Source organism: Pristiophorus japonicus, chromosome 13, assembly GCF_044704955.1.
Source record: "Pristiophorus japonicus isolate sPriJap1 chromosome 13, sPriJap1.hap1, whole genome shotgun sequence".
Taxonomy (NCBI): domain Eukaryota; kingdom Metazoa; phylum Chordata; class Chondrichthyes; family Pristiophoridae; genus Pristiophorus; species Pristiophorus japonicus.
This window is the reverse complement of record NC_091989.1, coordinates 20,171,385-20,197,347: the sequence shown is the minus strand read 5'-3', so window position 1 is coordinate 20,197,347 and position 25,963 is coordinate 20,171,385. Positions and strand designations below refer to the sequence as shown.

The following is a 25,963-nucleotide window of genomic DNA, read 5'->3' as shown; positions in this document are numbered from 1 at the left end:
CTGCTGGACCTGGTCAGTTCCATGTTTCTGTAGCTTGAGTTCATTAAGTACAGGTGAGGGATAAGAAACCTCAACTGTTGGTCTCCATTACTTACACAGTGAATTAATCTGGCCACAGTAACTAACAGATGAAGTTACAATTTATTGTAGAACTCTCATGTTGAACTCGTTTTCAGGTTCAATAAATATAACCTTGAATGAGAAATGAATCACAAAAAGGTTTATTCAGGCTTAAAATAATGACATTCTGCTGCTCCTTGGGGACTTCCTTAGTCCAGTTTTAACTAACTGATATATTATCTGTTATTAATAATAATACCTAACTGATGTAATCAGATACTGAATTTTAAGGGGCTTTTTATAAAGGCTCATAATTGAACTAATATGAAACACTGCCACTAAAGTAAGGCAATATCTATATTTGTGCTTACTATATCATTACTTCCCAGGTTCCTTATGCCAGTCAGAATGATACACTGTGCACATTGGAAATATCACAGGAGGCAACAGTGTAAAATACAGTGGGTGCACAGAATGCTGGCTTGTTAAGGAAAAACTGCAAATGCTGGAAGAAATAAGTAGAAATGCTGAAAATATACAACACGCAAATCAGCATCTGTAAAGAGACAAGATATTTTTGGATGTGCATCCTTCATCAAAAAGGAAGGCTGAGAAAGAAAGAAACTTTTTAATAAGGTTGGAAAAATAGGGAGGGAAAGGCGGGAGCGGAAGGAGGTAGAACCAATAGATACACCAATCACAAAGAGGGAGTTAATGTGTTAAATAACCTGCAAACTGCCTAATAATTGTGCATTGGAAATGAACTGCTGTGACATGTTAACAATTATATTCTTAAATCAGTTTAATTCAATGTTTTCTGCTTTTAGCAAAGATATTTAAAAACAAAGATAATTTAAGTTCTCAAAGATGCTGACGGACTTGCCATGATATTACAGCATTTTGTCTGTTTCTAGTTCCAGTGCGCCCGCACACACACACACACACACACACACACAGACACACACACACACACACACACACACACACACACACAGACACACACACACACACACACACACACAGACACACACACACACACACACACACACACACAGACACACACACACACATGAAAGGCCAAGATTCACAGCACAGGACCACCTCAAAGTAAAGAATATGAGAAGAAGCAAGATAAATCAGAAAATCTTTAGGTAACACCGAGCCCGGGTTTTAAAAACTTATAGATGGAAGGGGCATGGGATGACTGACAGACTTAAGGAGATCCACAGTTTTGGGATCTTGGGAAACAATTAGTTGGAGTCAGAAACAATCTGATCAATCTAGATTTCCATGCAAGGAAGAGTTTATGACTAAGCTTTCCCAACATCAACATTTGCCTTGTAAATCCCTAACCATTTTTCCGTGTTTTCCGTTATATGGGATAGATTAGTATGGACCCATTTTTGGGCCCAAGCTCAGTGCTGTGGAGTCAGCATCGATGCAAGAACCTGGGGAATCAATGGAAATTGGTCCTCGAACCTCATCTGAATAATTGTTGTGAGCTGCCTGCACTGGCCAATCAATATTAGACCTCAATTTCAGGCTGCCTGCCCTGTGGCCCTCAGTTAAATCCTGGGATTTAGAGTTGGAGTGGCCTACTGGGGTGGGCTGATCGCCCTCCTGTAGAGTTGGGGAGCACTCCAGATCAGGCTTGATCCACAGGTAGATGTTTCTTAAAAAATAAATAAAAACCCTTACCTTTGGTTGGCAATCACGGGGGGTCACTGAAGAAGTTTGAGCGTGGGGTAGGCTGAATGCCTGAGCCAATCATGGGTGACAGATTTGCCAAAGAGGTCCTTTAACAGGCATTAAGCCCCTATTTATATATTCAAGGGATCGAATACCTGTTTTAGGCATCTGTTTGAGATGCCTAAAACATGGATGTGCGACTAACACCTGCGATGATTGGGTGCAAGCCATCACAATACTAAATAGGTATGTTTTGTGCCCATTTTATCCCAATTTCTACCCCATTATATTTGTAAATAAAAATGCACCTACAGAAAAAGTGAAACAATATTTTGCTAAATGGTAAGAAATGTGTTTTAGTAAACAAGAAATCAATCTATAGCTGTGGCATCACTTTAGATTCTGGAAGCATAAAGCAGCTATTTTGGAATTGATCAAAAAACAAGGGGACCCCAAAGCTCTGAATTCAATAGTTTACTGTCAAACTTTCTCGATTTAACTCGAAAACATTTTCATGTAAATGCAGAGATCTTTTTAGATATTTTAAAACAGCAATGGGCAATAACTCCAAAGGCCCCCAAACTAATTATCAGTACCTACTATGGCCAATGAATGAACTTGAGTTGAGAATAATAGCAAGTAGAATAATGATTTTTCCCATGGGTTATTCAGGTAATTTCTCTAGGTGGCTTTAGTGATGTGGAAAAAGCATACCCAATCAGTCCCATAATCACTTAATTATTTTTGTTCAAGTTGCCCTGGCAGACAGACCACACATCATAAATAAATACTATGTCCAGAAACTGTTCTCTGATGGCAGTTTAAACTTTCGCCCTCAGTAAGTTCATATATGTTAATTGTTTTTGTTTTAAAAACATATTTCCAATTTGCTCCTCTCCTGAAGGCGCTAACTCATGCTGCCGCAGGAGTAGGGTAGTGTGCGGTTATCTTGCCGGACAAGCTAGTCCAGAGACCTGGACTAATAATACAGACAACGTGAGTTCAAATCCCAGCATTTGCGAATTTGAATTTAGTTTAAAATGCTGGAAATAAAAAGCTGGAATCAGTAAAAGTGACCCTGAAGCTGTTGGGTTGTCGTAAAAAAACAACTTGTTCATTAATATAGTTTGGGAAATCTGCTGCCCTTACCCGGTCCCCAGGTCTACACCAAGGTGGTTGAATCTTAACTGCCCCTTGAAGTGGTCTAGCGAGCCACTCAGTTGTATCAAACTGCTACAATACTAAACGGACTGCAGCAGTTCAAGAAGAAGGATCACCACCACCTACTCAGGTGCATTAGGAATGGGCACTATATACCAGCCTTGCCAGCAACACTCACATCACAAGAATTAATCATTAAAAAAAAAACTTGCCCAAGCAACACATAAATAAAATGTAACATCTGTTTCTAAAACCCTGGGATTTACAGGTCAGTCAGCCTAAAATCTGTAGTATGTAAAACATTAGAGAACATCCTGAAAAACAGCCCAATAAGGGAGTCAACTTAGCTTTATACAAACATATGGAAATGAAGGACAGAAAAAGAACAGCTGCTCTATCGAGCCTGTTATGGTGTAACTTCTGCACACCATGAACCTTATATCCAACCCCACCCTCTTTCAACCCCCCAGCCATGTAATCTTCCTGGAGAAGCAAAAAAAAAAAACGGGAAAAAAATCTTTGGCCAATTTAGGGAAATAAATTCAGGGAAATTCCTCTCTGACTTCCGAACTTGATCAAATATGGGAGATAAGTCATTTTTGACAATCTGATAGAGGTGTCAGCCATGGCTCAGTGGTAGCACTCTCTACTGAGTGCGAAGGTTGTGGGTTCAAGTCCCATTCCAAAGACTTGAACATATTATCCAGACTGATAATTCAGTGCAATACTGAGGAAGTGCTACACTGTCTGAGGTGCCATCTTTCGGATGAGATGTTAAAACAAGGCCCTGATATGCTCCCTCAGGTGGACGTAAAAGATTGCATGGCAAGTTTCGAACAGTAAAAGTGTTCTCTCGATGTCCTGGCCAATATTTATCCCTCAACCAAAACGAATGGAACAAATTATCTGGTCATTTATCTCACTGTTGTTAGGGTGCCTAGCCAGAGGGAGAGAACATAAGTCCCTGATAGTCATAGTGAGTTTGTATAAACCATTGCTCCAGCCTCACCTGAAGTTCTGGGTATAATTCTGCTCACTGTACTATTGAGGTATGAGTATGGATTAAAGAAGCCAGGAATGCATGCACATGAGAAAAATACCTGGGGTGGGGGAGGCCTAATGGTGGGGGAGCTTGGCGGCGGGGGGTTAAATTCAAGGCTTCCAGCCTCACTAACATATTCAATATGCTGGAAGTCAGCAGGTTGGAGCCACCTTCCCGAAATGCTTCCATTTTTGGCTATTTATCCCCCCACCCTCACCCAATCCCACCCGCTTCCCCATGTTAAAATACCCCTCCTCCTCCCCATGAACTCAAAATACTTGTTAATAAACCTGTACTTTACCTGTAGTGTTTGGCACCTGTTGCTCAAGTTGTGTTACATTTCCAAATCCAACTTCATCCTCAAATTCTACTTCTTCACTGTCTTCTTCATAGTCATTTCCATTATACGCACCCTTCTTCCGTTCTGCACCTTTTCCCCAAGAGTCTTCATCAGAATCACCCGTTCTGATAACCAAATGGAAATCTCTTCCTAAAGGTGAGACACTAAGATGAAAGACTTATATTTATATAGCACCTCATCACATCTCTTAGAAATAACACAAATTACTTCATATACAATGAAGTACGGTGATTGCTGGTCTGTAGACAAACGCAGTAGCCATTTTGCACACTGCAAGATCCCACAAACAGTGATGATATGAATGACCAATTAATTTATTTTTAGTGGTGTTGAGAAAGGAATGTTGGTTGTCCCTCAATGAATGCTCTGGGATCTTTAATATCCACTGAAAGTAGCATACAGAGCCTCAGTTTAATATTTCATCTCGAGGACAGTATTTCTCACAATGTAGCACTCCCTCAGCACAACACTGGATTGTTAGTAGAATATTTGCCCAACTTCTGGAGACTTGCCGTCGCTGTTTGGGCTTGACCTTAGACCTACCTCGAGAGCCACACAAAGCCAGATTTAAGGAATGGCTCAGGCAGTCCATTGCATCTCCTGATCACATTATACACTTAGTATTGAGTTGTTGTAGCATTATAAGAAATCAATCACTTCCACGTACTCTCTAACTTTAACAATAAGTCACTGGGGAAACAGAGCACTGTGCATACACATAAGCATTCTGAAAAGCTTTGCTTGCACTCGACAGCTGTTGGTCTGCAACCAATAGTCTAAAATAAATAATGGGTGGGATTCATGCTCCTTTGGTGTGTGTGGCTTTAATGCTCAGTCAATACAGAACATAAAGTGATAGAAGGTAGGTTCTCTACTATGGTTCCTTATTCAGCCTTCCGAAAATGCCTCTTACCGCCGGAAAGCAGTGACCACGCGGTGGAGTCAAATGGCTGCCAATTTGGAGTCGAATGGCCGCCGCTCATGAAATTCTCCTAGGTGCTTTTTCCAGAGGTCCCCACTTCCACTCCGCTGCTGCCGACTCCTCCAAAGATAGAAACATAGAAAATAGGTGCAGGAGTAGGCCATTTTGTCCTTCGAGCCTGCACCATGGCTGATCATTCACCTCAGTACCCCTTTCCTGCTTTCTCTCCATACCCCTTGATCCCTTTAGCCATAAGGGCCATATCTAACTCCCTCTTGAATATATCCAATGAACTGGCATCAACAACTCTCTGCGGTAGGGAATTCCACAGGTTAACAACTCTCTGAGTGAAGAAGTTTCTCCTCATCTCAGTCCTAAATGGCTTACCTCTTATCCTTAGACTGTGTCCCCTGGTTCTGGACTTCCCCAACATCGGGAACATTCTTCCTGCATCTAACCTGTCCAGTCCCATCAGAATTTTATATGTTTTTAATGAGATCCCCTCTTATCCTTCTAAACTCCAGTAAATACAGGCCCAGTCGATCTAGTCTCTCCTCATATGTCAGTCCTGCCATCCCGGGAATCAGTCTGGTGAACCTTCGCTGCACTCCCTCAATAGCAAGAATATCCTTCCTCAGATTAGGAGATCAAAACTGAACACAATATTCCAGGTGAGGCCTCACCAAGGCCCTGTACAACTGCAGTAAGACCTCTCTGCTCCTATACTCAAATCCCCTAGCTGTGAAGGCCAACATACCATTTTCCTTCTTCACTGCCTGCTGTACCTGCATGCCAACTTTCAATGACTAATGTACCATGACACCCAGGTCTCATTGCACCTCCCCTTTTCCTAATCTGCCGCCATTCAGATAATATTCTGCCTTCGTGTTTTTGCCCCCAAAGTGGATAACCTCACATTTATCCACATTATACTGCATCTGCCATGCATTTTCCCACTCACCTAACCTGTCCATGTCACCCTGCAGCCTCTTAGCGTCCCCCTCACAGCTCACACCGCCACCCAGCTTAGTGTCATCTGCAAACTTGGAGATATTACACTCAATTCCTTCATCTAAATCATTGATGTATATTGTAAATAGCTGGGGTCCCAGCACTGAGCCCTGTGGCACCACACTAGTCACTGCCTATCATTCTGAAAAGGACCCGTTTATCCCGACTCTCTGCTTCCTGTCTGCCAACCAGTTCTCTAGCCACATCAGTACATTATCCCCAATACTATGTGCTTTAATTTTGCACACCAATCTCTTGTGTGGGACCTTGTCAAAAGCCTTTTGAAAGTCCAAACACACCACATCCACTGGTTTTCCCTTGCTATATCCTCAAAAGATTCCAGAAGATTTGTCAATCATAAATCCATACTGACTTGGACCAATCCTGTCACTGCTTTCCAAATGCGCTGCTATTTCATCTTTAATAATTGATTCCAACATTTTCCCCACGACTGATGTCAGGCTAACCAGTCTATAATTACCCATTTTCTCTCTCCCTCCTTTTTTAAAAAGTGGTGTTACATTAGCTTTCCTCCAGTCCATAGGAACTGATCCAGAGTCGATAGACTGTTGGAAAATGATCACCAATGCATCCAATATTTCTAGGACCACTTCCTTAAGTACTCTGGGATGCAGACTATCAGGCCCCGGGGATTTATCGGCCTTCAATCCCATCAATTTCCCTAACACAATTTCCCGCCTAATAAGGATTTCCTTCAGTTCCTCCTTCTCACTAGACCCTCGGTCCCCTAGTATTTCCGGAAGGTTATTTGTGTCTTCCTTCGTGAAGACAGCACCAAAGTATTTGTTCAACTGGTCTGCCATTTCTTTGTTCCCCATTATAAATTCACCTGAATCTGACTGCAAGGGACTAATGTTTGTCTTCATGAATCTTTTTCTCTTTACATATCTATAGAAGCTTTTGCAGTTAGTTTTTATGTTCCCAGAAAACTTCCTTTCATACTCTATTTTCCCCCTCTTAATTAAACCCTTTGTCCTCCTCTGCTGAATTCTAAATTTCTCCCAGTCCTCAGGTTTGCTGCTTTTTCTGGCCAATTTATATGCCACTTCCTTGGATTTAACACTATCCTTAATTTCCCTTGTTGGCCATGGTTGAGCCACCTTCCCCATTTTATTTTTACTCCAGACAGGGATGTACAATTGCTGAAGTTCATCCATGTGATCTTTAAATGTTTGCCATTGCCTATCCACCGTCAACCCTTTAAGTATCATTTGCCAGTCGATTCTAGCCAATTCGCACCTCATATCATTGAAGCTACCTTCCCTTAAGTTCAGGATCCTAGTCTCTGAATTAACTGTGTCACTCTCCATCTTAATAAAGAATTGTACCATATTATGGTCACTCTTCCCCAAGGGGCCTCGCACAACAAGATTGCTAATTAGTCCTTTCTCATTACACATCACCCAGTCTAGGATGGCCAGGCCTCTAGTTGGTTCCTCGACATATTGGTCTAGGAAACCATCCCTGATACACTCCAGGAAATCCTCCTCCACCATATTAATAGCAGTTTGGTTAGCACAATCTATATGTAGATTAAAGTCACCCATGATAACTACGGTACCTTTATTGCACACATCCGTAATTTCTTGTTTGATGCTGTCCCCAATCTCACTACTACTGTTTGGTGGTCTTTAGACAAATCCCACTAGCGTTTTCTGCCCTTTGGTATTCCACTGCTCCACCCATACAGATTCCATATCATCCAAGCTAATGTCCTTCCTTACTATTGCATTAATTTCTTCTTTAACCAGCAACGCTACACCACCTCCTTTTCCTTTCTGTCTATCCTTCCTGAATGTTGAATACCCCTGGATGTTGAGTTCCCAGCCTTGGTCACCCTGGAGCCATGTCTCCGTGATGCCAATTATATCATATTCATTAATTGCTGCTTGTGCAGTTAATTCGTCCACCTTATTACGAATACTCCTCACATTGAGGCACAGAGCCTTCAGGCTTGTCTTTTTAACACACTTTGCCCCTTTAGAGTTTTGCTGTAATGTGGCCCTTTTTCATTTTTGCCTTGGGTTTCTCTGCCCTCCACTTTTACTTTTCTTCTTTCTATCTTTTGCTTCTGCCCCCATTCTACTTCCTTCTGTCTCCCTGCATAGATTCCCATCCCCCTGCCATATTTGTTTAACCCCTCCCCAACAGCACTAGCAAACACTCCCCCGAGGACATTGGTTCCGGTCCTGCCCAGGTGCAGATCATCCGGTTTGTACTGGTCCCACTTCCCCCAGAACCGGTTCCAATGTCCCAGGAATTTGAATCCCTCCCTTCTGCATCACTCCTCAAGCCATGTATTCATCTGAGCTATCCTGCGATTCGTACTCTGACTAATACGTGGTACTGGTAGCAATCCTGAGATTACTACCTTTGAGGTCCTACTTTTTAATTTAACTCTAGCTCCCTAAATTCAGCTTGTAGGTCCTCATCCCGGTTTTTACCTATATCGTTGGTACCTATATGCACCACGACAACTGGCTGTTCACCCTCTCCCTCCAAAATGTCCTGCAACCGCTCCGAGACATCCTTGAGATCAAAGTGAGCACCGCCGATCTCCCGCACCTCAAGCTAAATTCAGGGGAAAAAATCTTTGGGCCGCCGAGCGGTGCCCCTGACAGTTGTTTCTGTCGGTGCACTGTGTTCACTGTGTGTGCGACATGGCGGTGCAGCAGCCATTCAAGGGGAGGGCGCACTGCCGCGGCCACCATTTAATTTTTTTGTCGGCCGACTGCCACGTCGGGCTGACAATTATGCCCCCAGGTTCGCCCTGGCCCCAACAGGCAGTCTGGTACCCCCTCTTGGGTGCCAGGCCACTGACCCAGCCGAAAACCACCCTGGTGGCCCAGTGGACCTAACTAAAATAATTGCAGAGCTCGTAGCAGCCTTCCCCTTTAGGTGAAGAGGAGAGACGTGGTGACGCATCATGATGTCATCAGTGCTACGCTGATGACTGACAGCAGTGGAGACTCCCTCCTGCCTCCACTCCCGCCCCTCTTGTGATCAATCTTCTGCTCTCCGCCCCACATCCGCCCCCATTATGACCGACTTCCGGTCTGCTCGGAAAAAAAATTACAAAGAGCTGAATTTCGCGCAAGAGACCACCTCATCCACCAGTGAAAACACATCAACAGCGGTAGGTGTGACCCGTTTCGGGCAGCGGTGAATTGCGGCCCCAAGGTCTCTCCCCTACTATTCCATTTATCTGGTTAACGTAACAATGTAGTTGGTGCTTTATCCTACTTTACCTTGTGTCCAACTTTCAAACCGCCATTTAATACTATACCTACGGACATTACATATGTAAGAAACGATAGATAAAGTTTCTCTTTTAATGAATAATGTAAGATTGACAGTTTTTTTCCATAACAAATGACCCTTGGAACAGAATTTAATTCTCAGAGATTGAAACATTTCAAGGCAATGCATTCTTGCAATTTTATTGATGGGTTGTTAATTACAGAGGAAACAAGAGATGCTCTTATTCTGTATTAAGCGAAATTTCACCCCAAATAAATATTTCCATTAATTATGTGGATAAATATGGCCGAATTAAAAATTACATGTCCAAGAGTATGATGTACATAAAAAAATAGGAACAGGAGGAGGCGATTCAACCTCTCGAGCCTGTTCAGCCATTCAATTAGATCATGGCTGATCTGTATCTTAACTCCATCTACCCGCCTTAGTTTCTGTAACCCTTAATACTGTTAACTAACAAAAATCTATCAATCTCAGTTTTCAGTTTTAACATTTTCAGTTGATCCCCAGCCTCAACAGCTTTTTGGGGGAGAGAGTTCCAGATGTACACTACCCTTTGTGTGAAGAAGTGCGTTGTGACATCACCCCTGAATGGCCTAGCTCGAATTTTAAGGTTATGTCTCTTGTTGTGGACTCTCCCACCAGAGGAAATAGTATCGCTCTATCGACCCTATCAAATATTTTAACCATCTTAAACATCCCAATGAGATCACCCCTTAATCTTCTATACGCAAGGAAATACAAACCTCGTCTTTGCAACCTGTCCTCATAATTTAACCCATTTAGCCCCGGTATCATTCTGGTGAATACGATACTGGCAAAGTAACTTTACATATAACTTCAACCGATTTCCTTGACCAAGGAAAATTACAAAAATATATTCGCTCGAATAAACATTATTCAATTAAAACCACATTGCAACTGTTCTAAGTTGTCATAACCAGTTGTACAATTTGATAGGTGTCTCAGCTTGTGTGACCGAGAGGGTATGTGATGCAGATGCTGGCTACTGAAATAGAAACATCATCAGCTCCCCAGCAATGATGCCGCCTACTTTGATTCGCTGCAAAAAAAAATTCATAGCTTTGATGGATCAAATTATTTTCGCTCATTCCCAGATTCTTATGTTCTTATATTCTTCTTGATGAATTAAAAATGACCAGTAGAAGTTTTAGAAGTTTGTTGTGTTACAGTAATGTTGAGCTACTGAAAATCCAACAAGTTTACTTTGAAAATTCCATCATTACGAAGGAGTTTATTTTAGCAGTTTACTTTCTCAGTTACAAAAAAACCTACATCCCTTTACAGGTAGCTGCTTTATACAAAAGTGTACAACAGTGGTGCTCATAATACAGCCCCAAGGGTCAGTACCATCACACCTCCCCCCTGCAGCTGTTGACCTCGGTAGTCATGCTGCTCAACTTGCTTCTGGCCTCCACTCACCACCTGTTGGCCATGGAATATTATCCAAACTGAGGTTTGCTGCTGTTTCTTCCCCTTTGCTTGCTCTCCAACAAACAGCGAGGGCTATCATAGCTTCCATACTGCAAGTAACAGGGTCCTACTAAATTGGATCTCTGCAAATTTGATTGGGCATCACCCGAGAATGACGTTAGCAGTAACTCATGAGCAAAAACCATCAAATTGCCTATTCTGACATTTTGATCTTCCAGGAAGAACAACCAGCCAATGGGGCTATGTTCTGGCAAGGCATCCCAGTATCGCTAAAGGAATTGCCGTAGAAACAAAAATCCCAATAAGAAATGACATTTTCTGCATACATTATATAGATTACCACATGTTTGCTGCAAGACAGTGATGTATCTCCAGGTTCAGGTGGCATTAATAAACTGCTCAAACCCTTTGACATGTTACTAGCTTGTAACACACTCTGACCAGTAAGTTCTGCTCTCTCTTTTAAGACGCTCCTTAAAACCTACCTCTTTGACCAAACTTTTGTTCACCTGTCCTCCTATTTCCTTATGTCGCTCAGTGTCAAATTTTGTATGATTACGCTCCTCTGAAGCGTCTTTGGACATTTTATTACGTTAAAGGCGCTATATAAATACAAGTTGTTGTTTTGGCTCTACATTTGTGTGTAAAAATTCAACAGTTATTTATTAATGTTTATTTCAAAACAATATATAAATTTGTCATTTCTATGCGACCTTTGTAAGAGGCACTAGCTTATGTCCATTCTATCTATTCCCCTTGTTGCTTTAAGGTGTATGACTGAGTGTACTCTAGATTTTAGATAGAGATTCCTGGGCACAGGACAGTTAGAGTTATTGAATGGTTGAGCCCTATCAGAGGGGGGCAGGGAGGGTAGGTAGATCGCTCTCAGAAATGCCTGATATTGATCCAGAGGCAAAACTTGCTCCATTCTCCTGTACCAACATGTCTCACCTTGATGAGTATTAACAAATCAGCAATCTGAATGAAACAGTTAATTCAGAGACCATGGTCCAGAACTTAAAGAAGGGTAACTTTGAAGGTATGAGGCGTGAATTGGCTAAGATAGATTGGCGAATGATACTTAAGGGGTTGACTGTGGATGGGCAATGGCAGACATTTAGAGACCGCATGGATGAATTACAACAATTGTACATTCCTGTCTGGCGTAAAAATAAAAAAGGGAAGGTGGCTCAACCGTGGCTATCAAGGGAAATCAGGGATAGTATTAATACCAAGGAAGTGGCATACAAATTGGCCAGAAATAGCAGCGAACCTGGGAACTGGGAGAAATTTAGAACTCAGCAGAGGAGGACAAAGGGTTTGATTAGGGCAGGGAAAATGGAGTACGAGAAGAAGCTTGCAGGGAACATTAAGGCGGATTGCAAAAGTTTCTATAGGTATGTAAAGAGAAAAAGGTTAGTAAAGACAAACGTAGGTCCCCTGCAGTCAGAATCAGGGGAAGTCATAACAGGGAACAAAGAAATGGCAGACCAATTGAACAAGTACTTTGGTTCAGTATTCACTAAGGAGGACACAAACAACCTTCCGGATATAAAAGGGGTCAGAGGGTCTAGTAAGGAGGAGGAACTGAGGGAAATCTTTATTAGTCGGGAAATTGTGTTGGGGAAATTGATGGGATTGAAGGCCGATAAATCCCCAGGGCCTGATGGACTGCATCCCAGAGTACTTAAGGAGGTGGCCTTGGAAATAGCGGATGCATTGACAGTCATTTTCCAACATTCCATTGACTCTGGATCAGTTCCTATCGAGTGGAGGGTAGACAATGTAACCCCACTTTTTAAAAAAAGGAGGGAGAGAGAAAGCAGGGAATTATAGACCGGTCAGCCTGACCTCAGTAGTGGGTAAAATGATGGAATCAATTATTAAGGATGTCATAGCAGCGCATTTGGAAAATGGTGACATGATAGGTCCAAGTCAGCATGGATTTGTGAAAGGGAGATCATGCTTGACAAATCTTCTGGAATTTTTTGAGGATGTTTCCAGTAAAGTGGACAAAGGAGAACCAGTTGATGTGGTATATTTGGACTTTCAGAAGGCTTTCGACAAGGTCCCGCACAGGAGATTAATTTGCAAAGTTGAAGCACATGGGATTGGGGGTAGTGTGCTGACGTGGATTGAGAACTGGTTGTCAGACAGGAAGCAAAGAGTAGGAGTAAATGGGTACTTTTCAGAATGGCAGGCAGTGACTAGTGGGGTACCGCAAGGTTCTGTGCTGGGGCCCCAGCTGTTTACATTTTACATTAATGATTTAGACGAGGGGATTAAATGTAGTATCTCCAAATTTGCGGATGACACTAAGTTGGGTGGCAGTGTGAGCTGCGAGGAGGATGCTATGAGGCTGCAGAGTGACTTGGATAGGTTAGGTGAGTGGGCAAATGCGTGGCAGATGAAGTATAATGTGGATAAATGTGAGGTTATCCACTTTGGTGGTAAAAACAGAGAGACAGACTATTATCTGAATGGTGACAGATTAGGAAGGGGGAAGGTGCAGCGAGACCTGGGTGTCATGGTACATCAGTCATTGAAGGTTGGCATGCAGGTACAGCAGGCGGTTAAGAAAGCAAATGGCATGTTGGCCTTCATAGCGAGGGGATTTGAGTACAGGGGCAGGGAGGTGTTGCTACAGTTGTATAGGGCCTTGGTGAGGCCACACCTGGAGTATTGCGCACAGTTTTGGTCTCCTAATTTGAGGAAGGACGTTCTTGCTATTGAGGGAGTGCAGCGAAGATTCACCAGACTGATTCCCGGGATGGTGGGACTGACCTATCAAGAAAGACTGGATCAACTGGGCTTGTATTCACTAGAGTTCAGAAGAGTGAGAGGGGACCTCATAGAAACGTTTAAAATTCTGACGGGTTTGGACAGGTTGGATGCAGGAAGAATGTTCCCAATGTTGGGGAAGTCCAAAACCAGGGGTCACAGTCTAAGGATAAGGGGTAAGCCATTTAGGACCGAGATGAGGAGAAACTTCTTCACCCAGAGAGTGGTGAACCTGTGGAATTCTCTACCACAGAAAGTAGTTGAGGCCAATTCACTAAATATATTCAAAAGGGAGTTAGATGAAGTCCTTACTACTCGGGGGATCAAGGGGTATGGCGAGAAAGCAGGAAGTGGGTACTGAAGTTTCATGTTCAGCCATGAACTCATTGAATGGCGGTGCAGGCTAGAAGGGCTGAATGGCCTGCTCCTGCACCTATTTTCTATGTTTCTATGTTTGGGAACAGGAGGATGACGACTTAAATAGCCTTTCCTGCGCGTTACAAAATTGGGACATTCAATCCAGATATAATCTTCTGACTCGTTAGATCTTTCTGTAAGTAGAGTATTAATTGTGAAACTCTGTTGGGCTCCAAGAACAGGCAGTGCCATTCAGGTTTTTAAGTAATAGAAATGTTTCTATTTAAAAAGGCACAGTTCAATTAAAGAACTTTTCTAACCTGAATGATATTAAAACTCCAGGCCTGATTGCCTGTATGTGTATTATTGTGATTGCTTCCCAGTGTATTGGGCTGATCTACAGCATGATATATTCCAGTCAATGCTGAGAAATCACCTACCTTTCTTGTGTCCCAGTAAACTACTCATCTATGCTAAATATTTTAATTTGGTAACAAAATAGAACTGGAATCTGGCCTGCAGGGTCCCCAAGTGGCTCAGCTGGTAAGTGCACCATGCTGTGTGGAGCTAACTCCTACAGACCAGGAAAGGTCCCAAGTTCAATCTTTAATGTGCGCTCAGTTAGCTGGTTTCAGCTAAAACAGCATTCGGGTAGCTATAATTGCCTAAGATGGAATTCATGTATGCAATGATGGTTCAAACTGAGTACTATTTAACTAAGCAAGGTACAACCTTGGCTCTGCTTTATTTAGGCCCAAAGTGCCTGACTCTCAAAATGGCTGGCCTTTTATACCTGAGCAGCACCATGTGCGTGCTGCTGAATGGCCTCCAACAATGACGCCATCTGGTGGCTACAAACAGATGACAAATACATGACAGGAACCATGCCCCAGCATTAATCAACACCTTCAGAAGAGGGAGAGAAAAAAATTGCCCCAGACTACAGAGCGTGAGTGAAGAAAAAAAAAACAGAAAATGCTGGAAGCATACACCAGGTCAGCCAGCATTGTGGAGCGAACAGACACTTTGGCATGGACCCTTCTTTAGAACTGAAACAAAAGAGGTGAACTGGAATATTGATATCAGAAAATATATTATATGAATATAAAGATATATAGAAACCCATAGAAGAATCATGAGACGAATGATGTAACAGATCATCTTAATCATCAGCTCCGATTTCTCTTATATAGTTGCCAAGCAATCTACTGAAGTTAACACACAATATTCATCGCATTACTGGTCCATTCACTTAGAGACTGTAGCCGCTAAGATCGGCTCTGTAGCACCCATTTTTTCGGTATTACGGGTGCCGATTCATGTCCAAAATGGTGTCCGCGGCACGCACTTACACTTATGTTGTGGGCTGCGTCAGACACCATTTTGGGTAGGTTGTTAGTGCAGGCGCTGGGAGCTTGTGTTGGAAGTACAGGTATGCAAAGTACGCAGATCGTGACATCATTGACGCCAGCACTGCCATTTTCGACGTCAACACTGGAGCTAATGCCCTTTCTTAAATGCGCACAGCTCTACATGCATTCAACAGCAGGAATGACCAACTAGCAGCACTATTTAAAAGGATCATCAACTACTTACAGATTAGTTTCTGATTGATTCCTACTGGCTCTTGGTGAGTTGTTTGGTGGCCTGTTATCTTATTTGAAGTTGCTGAAGTGTCCAGGGAGTGCTGTGTCAGGTTACTTCAAGGCTTCTGCTCACACCAGTTGCACCCAGACATGGGTGCAGTAGTTTGTATCCTCCTTGGCTTGCAGCATGACAGGGAGAATGAGCAGAGGCAACAGAAAGGAGCGGAGAAGGGCTCTCAGCAGGAGGCCATATCCACCTAGCGTCTTCAGAAATTCTCCTACTTCAACCTCAGCGAAGAACAGTATATGTGACGTCTCCGCTTCACTAAAGGAGGTGGTCACTGAACTCTGCCACATGTTGCAGGCAGAACTGCAGTCTCTGAGCAAGGAGAGGATGGTATTGCCAGTGGCTGTAAAGGTGAGTGTTGCCGTGAATTTGTATGCGTTGGGCTCCTTCCAGGCTGCAGCAGGCAATATTTCCAACATCTCCCAGTTTGCTGTTGAATAAGTGAGGTCACTGAAGCCCTGTATGCAAAGAGAGAGGAATACATTTCATTCTCTCTTGCCAGAGAGAAGCAGGCAGCACAAGCAGACAGCTTCGCCAGGATACCAGGCTTCCCCATTGTCCAGGGTGCAATTGACTGCACACAAGTCACTTTGTGGGCGCCGCATGTGAATTCAGCGATGAACCACAACCGGAAGGGATTTCACTCCCTCAATGTCCACCTGGTATGTGACCATACACAGCGCATCATGCAGGTCAATGCTTGGTATCCAGGCAGCAGTCATGATGCCTTCATTCTGCAGCAGTCCACTGTACCATTCGCATTTGAGCCACCACGACAAACCAGAGGGTAGCTACTGGGCGACAAAGGCTATCCGCTGACCACCTGGCTCATAACTCCACTGCACAACCCAAGCACACATGGCGAGCATGCATAAAACAAAAGCCATGTTGCCATGTGAACAAGCAGACCATTGGGGTGCATAACCAATGCTTCCGCTACATGGACAACTCTGGAGGAGCCCTGCAGTACTCACCAGAGCTCATCTCAAGATTTGTCGTGGTCTGCTGCATGCTGCACAACCTCGCCATCAGGACACAGCTCTTGCCACCGCGTATACGACTAAGAGCTGAGGAGGCAACCAACACAGCACCTTTCTGGCCAGGCTGTCCTTGATCGACTCATCCAACTGCGGTACCAGTGAACGCAACCCCAATTTCCCATTCACCAGCAGTCGCACACCTTACCTTCCCTCTGCTACTAACCATCACAGCGTCCTCTTAGCCACAGTGCTACAATAAAAGCCACCACAAAACAAACATTCCAAACCAACTTCAGAAATCAAACCATCCCATATTACATACCAAAGTCAACTAATCACCTTGTGCTTTCATTTAGTGCCTGTCTTCCGTGTGTGTTTGCCTGTCCTAGTGCTCCTATGCAGTGCTACCCCAGCATACAAATACAAATACGAACAAAGATCATCTGGTCCATCGAGCCTGTCTCACACAATTGCGAAACCTTGTGTATCACAACTTATACATTCCACCCTCCCCAAAACCATGTGATCTCCTGGGAGAGGCAAAAAAACAGATAAACAATCAGGCCAATTTGGGGGGAAAAATCTGGGAAATTCCTCTCCAAGCCATCTAGACGATCAAAACTGGTCCAGAAGATCACTCTGGCCATTAAATTCCCTGCATTACCTACCTTCTGTAAGAGTTAATCTCCGCTGCAGCCAGAAACAAATCCAGCTTTTGCTTGAAGGAATTTAGTGAGTCTGCATCCACCACGAGAGGGCAGCTTGTTCCAGAGGTCTACTATTCTCTGCGAAAAGAACCACCTCCTGACACCTAACCTAGATCTAGCCTTATACAACTTAAATTTGTGTCCCCTGGTCCTGCCTAACCTATTTAATTGAAATAAACAATCAGTTGGAACACGGTCTATTCCCTTTATTATCTTATAAACCTCAGTCATATTCCCCCTAAGTGTACGCTGCTCTAAGGTAAAGAGTCCCAACTCTTTTAACCTATCTTGATAACTAAGATGCTTTCAACTTGGTGTCATGTACGTATGCTTGGGGTTACTAGCCACTAGGTGGCGCCACTGTCGGAGGCCATTGGGCTGTACGCACGTGTGCGGCCCAGGTATAAAAGGCAAGCCATCATGTAATGTAATCACTTTGGGCCCTAATAAAGCAGAGCCAGGTTTGTACCTGTGTTAGTTTACAGTATTCAGTCTATCGAGTTATTACATACATAACATTTGGCGACGAGGTAACTCGAGAACCGTCGCATGCAAAAATGAGCACAATTGGAATTCTGGAGAGATTCGTGGAGGGAGAGGACTGGGCAGATTTTGTAGCTCGCCTGGACCAGTACTTCGTGGCCAACAAAATGGAGGAACCTACTGACGCAGTTAGGCACAGGGCGGTCTTCCTCACGGTTTGCGGTCCGAAAATCTATGGACTCCTAAAGAATCTTCTCTCGCCTGCATGTCCAATGGACAAGGACAAGAGGAATTGTGTGCTCTGGTATGTGACCATCTCAAACCAGAAAAAGGCATCATTATCTCATGATATCAATTCTACAAGCACGCTCATTCTGAGGGCCAGGATGTGTCGGAATTCGTTGCCGACCTAAGACACCCAGATGGAGCGTGTAAGTTCGAAAACGCATTGGGAGACATGCTGCGGGATTTCTTTGTAATCGGTATCAACCACGAGGTGATCCTGCGTAAGCTACTGGTGGCGGAGACGCTTGATTTGACCAAGGCCATCACAATTGCCCAGGCATGCATGATGACGGACAGAAACTTAAAGCAGATAGCATCAAAAATTCGGAACTCGACAAGTACTGTAAACAAAATTGTATCGTCGTTTGGCAGAGCTGCATGTGGCAGGGTCTACTCGACTGCGTATGCAAAACCTGCGGCTGCTCAAAGTCCGCCAACGTGAATTAATCCAATTTCACCGTGTTAGCATTGTGGGGGCAATCATCGGCCTCATCAGTGTCGGTTTAAACAGTACATTTTTAAAGGCTGTTCGAGACTGGAGCATCTCCAGCGCATGTGTCCGCAACTGAGCAAGCGTGCTATGACACACCACATGGAGGATGATGACCAGTATAGCACGGATCCAGATATGCAATTCGAGATACCAGAGGAGGAAGTGTATGGGCTGTATTCGTTCCTAACAAAGAGCCAACCGATAATGATTAATGTGAAACTTAACGGGGTGCCAGTACCGATAGAATTGGACACGTGTGTGAGTCAATCAATAATGAGCCAGAGGACATTCAACAAGCTGTGGGATACTAAGGCTGTGAGGCCTAAGCTGAGTCCAGTCAATGCTAAGTTGCATATGTACACTAAAGAACTCATAACGGTGATTGGCAGTGCAGTAGTCAAAGTGTTGTATGATGGTGCGGTTCATGATTTACCGTTATGGATTGTTCCAGGCAATGGTCCAATGCAGTTCAGCAGGAATTGGCTAGAAAAAATCAAATGGAATTGGAAAGATATCAAAGCATTGTCATCGGAGGATGATACTCCATGTGCTCAAGTGCTGAGCAAGTTCCCCTCGCTGTTTGAACCAGGCATCGGCAATTTCATGGGAGCCAAGATGCAGATCCACATGGACTCAGATGCAAGACCCATCCATCATAAAGCTCAGGCGGTTCCGTACATGATGAGGAGGAAAGTCGAAATCGAACTGGACAGACTCCAGCGTGAAGGGGTCATATCATCGGTTGAATTTAATGAATGGGCCAGCCCCATTGTTACTGTGTTGAAGAGTGATGGCACTGTCAGGATTTGTGGAGACTACAAGATTCCGATCAACTGAGTTTCAAAACAGAATCAATACCCATTACCGAAGGCTGATGACCTGTTTGCAACGCAAGCCGAGGGGAAGTCATTCACTAAACTGGATCTGACGTCGGCCTACATGACACAGGAGCTGGTCGAGACGTTGAAAAAACTTACGTGCATCAACACTCATAAAGGACTGTTTATCTACAACAGGTGTCCTTTTAGAATTCGCTCGGCTGCAACCATATTTCAGAGGAACATGGAGAGTCTACTGAAGTCCGTCCCTAGAACCGTCGTGTTCCAAGATGACATCCTGGTCACAGGTCGTGACACCGCCGAACATCTGAACAACCTGGAAGAGGTTCTACATCGTCTGGACAAAGTGGGATTCAGACTGAAACATTCGAAGTGCGTCTTCATGGCACCGGAAGTCAAATTCCTGGGGAGGAAAATTGCTGCTAATGGCATCAGGCCTATGGACTCGAAAACCAAGGCCATCAAAAATGCACCCAAGGCTCAGAATGTGACGGAGCTGCATTTGTTCCCTAGTCTACTCAATTACTTCGGTAATTTCCTACCGAGATTGAGCACTTCATTAGAGCCACTGCACATGCTGCTAAGAAAAGGCGACAACTGGGTTTGGGGTGCATCTCAAGACAGAGCTTTTGAGAAAGCTACTAATCTGCTTTGCTCTAACAAGCTGCTGGTACATTATGATCCGTGTATGCGTCTAGTATTGGCCTGTGATGCTTCGTCATATGGAGTTGGGTACGTGCTCCAACAAGCTAATGAGTTGGGTAAACTACAACCTGTTGCATATGCTTGTCAAAGGCGGAAAGAGCCTACAGCATGGTAGAAAAAGAAGCATTAACCTGTGTGTATGGGGTTAAAAAGATGCATCAGTACCTGTTTGGTCTTGAACTGGAAACAGATCACAAGCCACTCATTTCATTGTTTTCGGAAAACAAAGGTATCAATACCAATACATCGTCCTGCATCCAGAGGTGGGTGTTGACATTATCTGTCTATGATTATGTCATTCGCCATAGACCTGGCACTGAGAATTGTGCAGATGCACTGAGCCGTCTGCCGTTGCCCACACCAGAGGTGGAGATGCCACAACCTGCAGACCTACTTTAGTTATGGATGCTTTTGAAAGTGAAGGAACCCCTGTCACGGCTCAACAAGTTAAGACCTGGACTAGCCAGGACCCGATATTATCGGTTGTGAAACGTTGTGTCCTTAGTGGTGATTGGTCTGCCATACCCAAGCAAATGGGTGATGAGACCAAACCTTACAACCGTCACAAAGATGAACTATCCATTCAGTCAGATTGTTTACTGTGGGGTAATCGTGTTGTGATGCCTAAGAAAGGCAGAGAGAAATTTGTACATGATCTACACAACACTCATCCCAGTATTGTCATGATGAAAGCCATTGCCAGGTCTCATGTATGGTGGCCTGGAATTGTCTCTGATCTGGAATCATGTGTGCATCAGTGTAACACTTACATGCAGCTAAGTAAAGCATCAGTGGAATCACCGCTGAGTCTGTGGTCGTGACTATCCAGGATCCACATCGACTTTGCAGGTCTTTTCCTGAGGAAGATGTTTTTAGTTGTGGTGGATGCATATTCCAAGTGGATAGAGTGTATAATCAGGTCATCCAGTACATCCACAGCTACCATTGAGAGCTTTGGTGTCATTTTTGCTACTCATGGTCTGCCCAACATCGTTGTAAGCGACAATGGACCTTGCTTCTAGTCTGGGGTTTCAAGAGTTCATGAAACTCAATGGTATCAAACATGTGAGGTCAGCAACATTCAAATCCACATCTAATGGTCAAGCAGAGCGTGCTGTCCAAACCATCAAGCAGAGTACAAAACATGTAACTCAAGGTTCACTGCAGACTCGCTTGTCATGCATATTGCTTAGTTACAGGACAAGACCCCACACGCTTACCGGGGTCCCCGCTGCTGAACTATTGATGAAGAGAGGTCTCAAGACCAAGCTCTCTCTTGTCCACCCTGACTTGAACGATCATGTTGAATACAGACGTCAAAGTCAGCAGTGGTATCATGATCGCGCTGCTGTGTCACGCGACATCTTTGTTAACGATCCTGTGTATATACTAAATTATGGTCAAGGTTCCAAGTGGATCGCCGATACTGTTACGGCTAAGGAGGGTAACAGAGTGTTTATCGTCAAGCTCGAGAATGGGCAAACATGCAGGAAACATGTTGATAAGATAAAGCTGCAGCACACAGATGAACTGGAACAGTCTGCTGAGGAAGACACAACCAGTGACCAACCAACCTACCCTCAGTCATCAGAGGACTCCACTGTCATCAATGAATCTGGACTTTCAATCCTGACATGGTCATTGCCACTCCCATCAGATCAGCTACCCAGCCCTCAGTCATAACAGACTCAGAACGCTCGTCCAAGGCTGGAGTTGAACTGAGACAATCAACTCGGGAGCGGAAAGTTCCGGACCGTCTCAATTTGTAAAAAGACTGTTACTAATATCTTAAAGGGGGATATTGTCATGTATGTATGCTTGGGGTTACTAGCCACCAGGTGGCGCCACTGTCAGAGGTCATTGGGCTGTACGCACGTGTGTGTGGCCCAGGTATAAAAGGCAAGCCATCATGTAATGTAATCACTTTGCGCCCTAATAAAGCAGAGCCAGGTTTGTACCTGTGGTAGTTTACATTATTCAGTCTATATCGAGTTATTACATACATGGAATTAGTCTAGTGGCTCTCTTCTGCACCCTTTCCAGAGCTTCAATATCACCCACCATGTGAGAAGACCAAAACTGATCATGGTATTCCAAGTGCGGCCTGACTAAGGTCTTGTACAAGGACAAAACAGTATGCCTCATCTTATACTCAATTGTCCTTTGAATACACCCCTACACCCGAGATGCTCTAGCTATCGCTGCACGGTATTGTCCGTGTACCTTTAAGGATGTATGCATTAGAATGCCCAAATTTCTCTCTATCTCCACCATCTTTAATGCCTTTCCCTGGAGGGTGTATGAATGTTGAGCATTTGCCCTGCCCACATGCATAACACTGCACTTATTTAAGTTATACATAAATTTTCAGTCATGAGCCCAGTCTCCCAACACATTAAGATCTGCCTGAATCAGAAGAGCCTCTTCCACAGTTCTAGCACTCGCACAGATCTTGGTATTTGCAAATTGTGCCACCAACCCCTTATTCCAGATCATTAATAAAAATAGTAAAAAGCCACGGTCCCAACACTGATCCCTGCGGGACACCACTGGTGACCGATCTCCAAACAGATCCAAATCCATCTATCACTACTCTTTGCCTGCATCCTGCTAGCCAGTTCTGTATTCAGCTCAATATATTTCCACTAATACCAGAGGCTCCGATCTTATAGAGAAGCCTCTTCTGTGGTACCTTGTCAAAAGCTTTTTGGAAATCTAAGTAGACAGTGTCTACTGGGCTTCCCTCATCCACCAACTTTGTAACTTCTTCAAAAAATACAATTAGATTTGTGAGACATGACCTATATTTTATGAAGCAATGTTGGGTGTCCCGAATATATGCCTCCCTATCCAATTATTCACACATTACATCCCTTATGATTCTTACTGATGTTAAACTGATGTCTCGGAGCGGGTGCAGGACATTCTGAAAAGGGAGGGTGAACAGCCAGTTGTCGTGGTGCACATTGATACCAACGATATAGATAAAAAAAGGGATGAGGTCCTCCGAGACGAATTTAAGGAGCTAGGAGCTAAATTAAAATGTAGGACCTCAAAAGTAGTAATCTCGGGATTGCTACCAGTGCCATGTGCTAGTCAGAGTAGGAATCGCAGGATAGCTCAGATGAATACGTGGCTTGAGCAGTGGTGCAGAAGGGAGGGATTCAAATTCCTGGGGCATTGGAACCGGTTCTGGGGGAGGTGGGACCAGTACAAACCGGACGGTCTGCACCTTGGCAGGACCGGAACCAATGTCCTAGGGGGAGTGTTTGCGAGTGCAATTGGGGAGGAGTTAAACTAATAGGGCAGGGGGATGGGAACCAATGCAGGGAGACAGAGGGAAACAAAATGGAGACAAAAGCAAAAGACAGAAAGAGATGAGTAAAAGTGGAGGGCAGAGAAACCCAAGGCAAAAAACAAAAAGGGCCACTGTACAGCAAAATTCTAAAGGGTCAAAGTGTAATAAAAAGGCAAGCATGAAAGCTCGGTGCCTCAATGCAAGGAGTATTCGGAACCCCAGAGAGGGCTCTGAGCTAGTTAGAGTGGGTGAGAGCTCAGATGAACAGGACCCCAAGAAAGAATGCAAAAGACAGGAAGCAACAGAGCAGAGTAGCACTGGGGTAAGTGTAAACCACAAGGTGATAGGAAGGGACAATATGTATGAATATAAAGGGGCTGCAGGAGGGGTCAAAACTAAAAATCATGGTTTAAAAACTAGTATTAAAACACTCTACCTAAACGCACGCAGCATTCAAAATAAAGTAAATGAGTTGACGGCACAATTCATTACAAATGGGTATGATTTGGTGGCCATTACAGAAACGTGGTTGCAGGGTGGCCAAGACTGGGAATTAAACATACAGGGGTATCTAACAATTCGGAAAGATAGACAAGAAGGGAAAGGAGGTGGGGTAGCTCTGTTAATAAAGGATGATATCAGGGCAGTTGTGAGAGACGATATTGGCTCTAATGAACAAAATGTTGAATCATTGTGGGTGGAGATTAGATATAGTAAGGGGGAAAAGTCACTGGTGGGCGTAGTTTATAGGCCCCCAAATAATAACTTCACGGTGGGGCAGGCAATAATCAAGGGAATAATGGAGGCATGTGAAAAAGGAATGGCAGTAATCATGGGGGATTTTAACCGACATATCGATTGGTCAAATCAAATCGCACGGGGTAGCCTTGAGGAGGAATTCATAGAATGCATACGGGATTGTTTCTTAGAACAGTATGTTACAGAACCTACAAGGGAGCAAGCTATCTTAGATCTGGTCCTGTGTAATGAGACAGGAATAATAAACGATCTCCCAGTAAAAGATCCTCTCGGAATGAGTGATCACAGTATGGTTGAATTTGTAATACAGATTGAGGGTGAGGAAGTAGTGTCTCAAACGAGCATACCATGCTTAAACAAAGGGGACTACAGTGGGATGAGGGCAGAGTTGGCTAAAATAGACTGGAAACACAGACTAAACGGTGGCACAATTGAGGAACAGTGGAGGACTTTTAAGGAGCTCTTTCATAGTGCTCAACAAAAATATATTCCAGTGAAAAAGAAGGGCGTAAGAGAAGGGATAACCAGCCGTGGAAAACCAAGGAAATAAAGGAGAGTATCAAATTAAAAACCAATGCGTATAAGGTGGCCAAGGTTAGTGGGAAACTAGCAGATTGGGAATATTTTAAACAACAGCAAAGAATGACTAAGAAAGCAATAAAGAAAGGAAAGATAGATTACGAAAGTAAACTTGCGCAAAGCATAAAAACAGATAGTAAAAGCTTTTACCGATATATAAAAGGGAAAAGAGTGACTAAAGTAAATGTTGGTCCCTTAGAAGATGAGAAGGGGGATTTAATAATGGGAAATGTGGAAATGGCTGAGACCGTAAACAATTATTTTGCTTCGGTCTTCACAGTGGAAAACACAAAAACCATGCCAAAAATTGCTGGTCACGGGAATGTGGGAAGGGAGGACCTTGAGATAATCACTATCACTAGGGAGGTAGAGCTGGACAGGCTAATGGGACTCAAGGTAGACAAGTCCCCTGGTCCTGATGAAATGCATCCCAGGGTATTAAAAGAGATGGCGGAAGTTATAGCAGATGCATTCGTTATAATCTACCAAAATTCTCTGGACTCTGGGGAGGTACCATCGGATTGGAAAGCAGCTAATGTAACGCCTCTGTTTAAAAAAGGGGGCAGACAAAAGACAGGTAACTATAGGCCGGTTAGTTTAACATCTGTAGTGGGGAAAATGCTTGAAGCTATCATTAAGGAAGAAATAGCGGGACATCTAGATAGGAATAGTGCAATCAAGCAGACGCAACATGGATTCATGAAGGGGAAATCATGTTTAACTAATTTACTGGAATTCTTTGAGGATATAACGAGCATGGTGGATAGAGGTGTACCGATGGATGTGGTGTATTTAGATTTCCAAAAGGCATTCGATAAGGTGCCACACAAAAGGTTACTGCAGAAGATAAAGGTACGCGGAGTCAGAGGAAATGTATTAGCATGGATAGAGAATTGGCTAGCTAACAGAAAGCAGAGAGTCGGGATAAATGGGTCCTTTTCGGGTTGAAAATCGATGGTTAGTGGTGTGCCACAGGGATCGATGCTGGGACCACAACTGTTTACAATATACATAGATGACCTGGAAGAGGGGACATTGTGTAGTGTAACACAATTTGCAGA

The 25,963-nt window shown here is 43.8% G+C and overlaps 1 protein-coding gene across 1 annotated transcript in view; it reads right to left on the bottom strand.

Annotated features, from left to right (window-relative positions):
- col7a1l (collagen type VII alpha 1-like) overlaps window positions 1-25,963 on the bottom strand; it is a 505,550-nt gene that overhangs the window by 25,201 nt on the left and 454,386 nt on the right. The window contains exon 93 of the mRNA XM_070898381.1: window positions 4,254-4,442. Coding sequence (XP_070754482.1) covers window positions 4,254-4,442 — 189 coding nt within the window. The remainder of the gene's footprint in view (window positions 1-4,253; window positions 4,443-25,963) is intronic.